Consider the following 5,819-nt stretch of genomic DNA (forward strand, 5'->3'; position numbering starts at 1 on the left):
AAATGTACTTAACACAACTGTCACTACAGCCAGTTTGAATTTGGAAATATAATGCATTTATACATATTAATAAAATACAAGTGTCCGTTTGTAATATCGAGATAAAAATTGACATTGTTTTGTTTTTACTTGACAGTATTTTGACATTAGCATTTTAAGGCATGTCAGTTTCAGCAGTATACTTGTAATTAATGTTTTTACAACGCACTTGTTTCTCACTAAATTCTTAGCAAAATTAATACAGTTATCATGAACGTTGCACCAGAAGATACACTTTTGTTTCATTCTAATTCGGATAAAAGTTAATATGATAAGTATAAATGATTGTTGCAAAAACCAGTGAAATTTTGACAAACGCGAAAAGTTACACAATGTGATTTAATATTTATGAAGTTCAAGTGTACGAAGTAAACGTCTTCAAAACATTTCTTATCAGTAGAAGAGAACAAAATAAAAACAGGTATGTGGATTCCTCGCAGTACCTGCATGTCTAGAGATTTAGAAAATCTTAGCTAAATCCTAATTGATGGTAGATACACATTTATTTCCTACAACATTGATAATGTAGGAATGATATTTTACAAGGGTAATGTTATCTGTTTCCGATACATGAATAAAGTATTTGTTATTCTGAGCTCATTTGCACGGGCGCTTTTTTATCGCACGTTAAAAAAACGTTCTAATAGGAACAACTTTCGAATGAAGGAATCTTTAAAATAACCCTTTCCTTCTTATAGTCCTCAAACTGCGTTTTAAAGCACTGCGTATGAAAGGAAAAGATGGAAATGCATTGTTTAAAAAAACGCCTTTGCGAGTGGTGGCTAAAGTAATTTTATTTATTATACCAGAGACACGGTTTTGAACTGTTCCTATTAAAAAAAAAAACTGGGAACAATGATCTACGAAAGAAGAAAACGAAAACAAAATCCTATACCATATTATAAATAATAATTTTCAAACAATTAATAACGGAACAATTAAATAAATGAACAATAAGTGTTGTCGCGCACTTGGTTTTCCGCGAGCGACATCAAATATAAACGAGAGGCGAGCGACGGCGCGAAGAATTCCGAAGCCATGGCCCGACAAGAGAGGTCGTTATTCGTTGTTGCCGCGCTATGCGTGTGCACGTGTGTCGTCTCTGCGCGACCCGATTCTTCAAATCATCTAGTACAAAAACTAGAAACAAGTGAGTAAATAAACAATTATCTGTGAATTAATTACAGCGAAAATATATTCAAATCAAGATGTGTGTTTCAAATTGATATTTTCTTTGTTATTTTTTGTGATGTGTGAAATACGATAAGCAATAACTACGATGAGCCGACGCGACGCCTCGGAACTAATTATGTGAGTGAACTTTGTCGAGGGTAATTTCGTTAAATGCTAATTGGTAAACACGCGCCGCGAGGAAACTGTTCGTATACTCCGTTCTGGTGACAAATGATATCGAAGTAACCGGTTTTGAATTAAAAGTAATATTGAATTAAACTAAAAAACTGCATAACTGAATTTACACTAAAAGAAAATAATTAAGTTTTTTGCTGATTTACTGAACATTAATCAATTAATTAAAAAACTGTTAAAGTTTGTCGGGCAACACAAAGTGGCATTTAAATATTGACATGAGTAAAAAGCAAACTCGTTTCCAACGATTACTCACGTTTGGAAATATACAAGATGTTGCCTTGGTAGAAATGGCGCGGGTATTTCCAATACAATGTTACAGTGCATATATTATGGAATATTTCTTCTGAGGATCTTTACTTTTGCTATCTTCGTTAAATATTATCACTGCAGAGGGCATACGACCGCGACCTTTTATCAAAGTGTCAAAGCACGTGTAGATGTGAGCAAGTTCGTTTATAAACATTAAAAAAAAATAAACGATAAGTCGTACCAACATATTGAATTAATAAAAAATATAAAGACTTATTTAATCTAAAAAGTTTTAACGTTTTTGGCTACATAGATAGTACTAGATAGTGAGTGTGGAAAACAGTAGCCGCATACCAAGGTCGCGAAGATATTTGGATATGAGTTTATATAAATGTCACAAATATTAACAAATTTAAAGTATTGCATATATGCATACGTTTAAAGGTTATTTTGTTTATTTATTTTGAAGCCGCTATCTTAAACTCGTTTTGAACACTTAATTTGAACTGGTTTTTCCAAGTTAGAAGACTTACGAACAAGTAAATCAAGTATAAATTTAAAATATAATTGAACCTCCAATTATTTATTATCATAATACACAATACGTGTCATTTGGCGTTGTAGTATGTGGCTAATCTTATGCTAGATCACAGAAGAGCAGAACTGTAAACAGTACAGTACTGCAATTGTTTAAAACGAAAACGCAATACTAATACTGAACTGTACTACTGCTCTACCTTACTTTTTCGCCTTATGTGAAACTAAATATTACTGCGGTTGAAATTGCTAACAGTTATGCAGCACAACAACGGAGTGGAGTAACCATGGTAACGGCAAATCCAAAATTGTTACGCCGTAATAGGCTCTGGTAAATGAAGAATATATCGTCAAGGTCTCTTTATCTTCAGATGTGTAGGTATAATACCCAAGTTCCGGTTGTCTGAGGAATAGGAGTTCCAATAATAATAGAAAAATACCTGCTTTTGACGATAAGAAAAGCGATCATTCAAATGCACAGCAATTAAACATATAATCGATGTGTCATTTGCTAGCAATTAGCGGACAACTTGTTTACTGCGACAATGAGGACGAAATGACGCCACATTTGAGCCTTATCTATACACACAAAATGACTTGTTATTAAAGATTTCTTTATGTTATGTTACAATCAATTTCTTTGAGTCTTCATACGTTGCTGTAGTTAAAACAGACCAACAAATATTTTGCATTTGGTGAATGAATTATCCACTGAGTTTTTGTGAAAACAATTGACAATCTTACTTCTTACCAATATGATAAATGCGAATGTCTCGATGGATGTTTGTTTGAAGGTATCTCCGAAACGGCTCGACGGATTTTAATGAAATTTGGCACACATATAGAATATAGTCTGGAATACAGTCTACTTATTAAGATTTTATTCCGCGCAGTCGGAATCGCGGGCGACAGATAGTATTAAAGTAAAACAATGTAACTGTCTAGCCTCAACTTGACTGAAAGGGAATGAGACATTGCATTGTATTCGTGTATTGTAAATGTTCCTACGATAGTTATAACACGGTGTAAATAAAATATAATAATTTTATACAGCTTCGTGAGATTAAATATTATTTATACAATACGAGTATTCAAATCGATAAAAACAATGACACAAAGTCATCTGTCATTTGTTCCAATATGATAAGAATGCATACAGGTATGTACTACTATCATTGGGAGGTTTTTTTTCCCAAAAAAAAACGCATGGTTATTGCTTATCGTCATTTTTGGTTGATTAGCTTAACATTAAATCAAGTTATTCTTAAAGTTATTTCGTTATTAAGATTGAATGTGGATGAATACAAAGGTAGACCAAAGGAAGTATGGATGAATGGTATTAAAGAGGATATGCGTAAGAAAAGGGTAGATTCAGATATGACGGCTGACAAAGATGTATGGAGTAATACATACTATGCCGACCTATATGAATAAGGGCTGGAATAAGGTTGATAATGATTTTCTATTGTGAACGGCAAAATAGCTTAGGGGTGGTCAGGGAAATAAAATAAAATATACTTTAATTACAGACTCGATACTTTCAAGATATTATGCTAACGGATTCCTGTTAACGATAGATGCGGTAAACTATAGTGGAAACACAAAGGGCGTGAGCGTACGCAACTTCGAGGAGTCCGAGGAGCGCGAGCATCGCCCTGTCAACGAGAGGTATCCGCATGCAGTGCTGTTCGGCGGCACCTGCGGCGGCACCATAATCAGCCCCAAATGGATCCTGACAGCTGCACATTGGTATGTCACTTTATATATAATACTATAATAACTCCGCCGTGGTAACGTTTACATGTTTGTGATAAGTTGAAGATACAAGATTAACCTTCAAAGGATGGTGGTAGTAACATTACAAAATAGACGAATGAATGAATGATTTAGAATCGGTCTAAAATTTAACACCAAGTCATACTAGTGTCTATAAGTTAAGTATGACGTAGCGATCTAATAAAATGAATACGTTCAATCTTACTAATATTATAAATGCGAATGTTTAGATGAATGGATGTTTGTTTGAAGGTATATCCAGAACTGCTAAACGGATCATGATGAAATTTGGCATGGATATAAAACATAGTCTGGAAGAACACATAGCCTAGCAATTTTTTAATTCCGCGCGAACGGAGTTAGTGACAGCTTATTTGCATATAACATACCTATTTGTTGTTAATTGAAAAGGAAAACCCCATATTATTGAAAACATAGTATTGATTATGTTCTTATTGTAATTAGTTAATAAAGTACCGTCAGCAAAATTAATTAACTAAACAACATTGCATATTAAATTAGTATATAAAGATAAGGCTAAGAGAACGTTTAACACAACAAATTATCCCAAAGGATGTAAATACGGTCAAGGAAGTGATAATTATAACTATAGTAATTAGATCTGCTGTTGAACACTTGATTGTTTACTTCTATTCTTACTACTGTTAAGAAGAAAATTTGACATTGTGCCGGTGGATCGTCGCAACACTAGCTTTATTAAAATGTCAACGTTTATGTCCCCTTACCATTCATTCTGACACTTGACTTGGTAACGAAAACGCGCCATTCGCGCCAAAGGATTCTAACTAATTTCTAAAACTATTTAACGTAAATCTTCGCTAAAGTCATTACGTCATTCGCGTCATTTACGTCTCGCATTATTTTTATCTGTGATTCATTCAGATATTTGACGTGGTTACCCTCTTGTTTGTTTGACAAGATAGTCGGGTACGTACACATGTACCTACGAAGTTTCCATATTTTTGATGCGTCATGATTTTTTTTACCTGCGAGATACTAGACAAAGTATTTTTATTTGTTACTACTATGATAAATGTATGTACACACTTGCCTAATTGCTCGACATCATCAATAGACAAACATCTAACAAGACGTAGATAATAAATTAATAGACTATCGTGTAATTTATAACCTCTATTGTAAGCATTTGTAAATCTTTTTAATTCAATGAAGTTGTCACCAGCGACTCTGACCACGCGGAATTTAAAAAAAAAACTCATACTATAACTATAAGTAGCTTATGTATTCTTGCTATGTTCTATATGTAAGCCAAATTTCATCGCGATCTATGCAGCCGTTCTGGAGATACCTTTAAACATCCATCCATCCACATATTCGCATTTATAAAATTAGTAAGATAATATAACCCCAATGCATTGAACATTGACTATTTTTTAATTTTGACCACATAATCCGGTTTATAAATTGCGTCTAATACAGGTTTAAAATATAATCCCACTTCGATATTAATAGGTCTCAAGTGTAGTCAACGATAAGCTGACGAAGGTCAATATAAAACGAACAAAACAGGTCATCGAATCGACACAAAATGAACAAAGGATCGCTTATACTAACAACATATGTTTATTCGTTGGTTTCTGATACCAATATCCCTGTATAAAACATATCGTCATCCCTCTCATTATGTTTGACAAAACAGAGATAACAATATGTTTCATATATTGATAATGATCTCGGAAACCAACGATAAGACAACATAAACGTTTTCCTTAAGTAAATTTCTGTGAAGTTTAATATGAGAGATAAGTTTGGTCACGATTATAAAAATACCCAAGTTCAAAGCTTCTCTTTAATTATCATCTTAA

At 33.4% G+C, this 5,819-nt stretch overlaps 1 protein-coding gene across 1 annotated transcript in view; it reads left to right on the plus strand.

Moving 5' to 3' along the window:
• Window positions 1-1,044: 1,044 nt before the first annotated feature.
• LOC106113466 (scolexin B) overlaps window positions 1,045-5,819 on the plus strand; it is a gene marked incomplete in the record, with an annotated part of 9,875 nt that continues 5,100 nt past the window's right edge. The window contains 2 exon segments of the mRNA XM_013306257.1: window positions 1,045-1,189; window positions 3,774-3,945. Coding sequence (XP_013161711.1) covers window positions 1,078-1,189; window positions 3,774-3,945 — 284 coding nt within the window.

Source organism: Papilio xuthus, unplaced genomic scaffold, assembly GCF_000836235.2.
Source record: "Papilio xuthus unplaced genomic scaffold, Pxut_1.1 DF828258.1, whole genome shotgun sequence".
Lineage (NCBI taxonomy): Eukaryota > Metazoa > Arthropoda > Insecta > Lepidoptera > Papilionidae > Papilio > Papilio xuthus.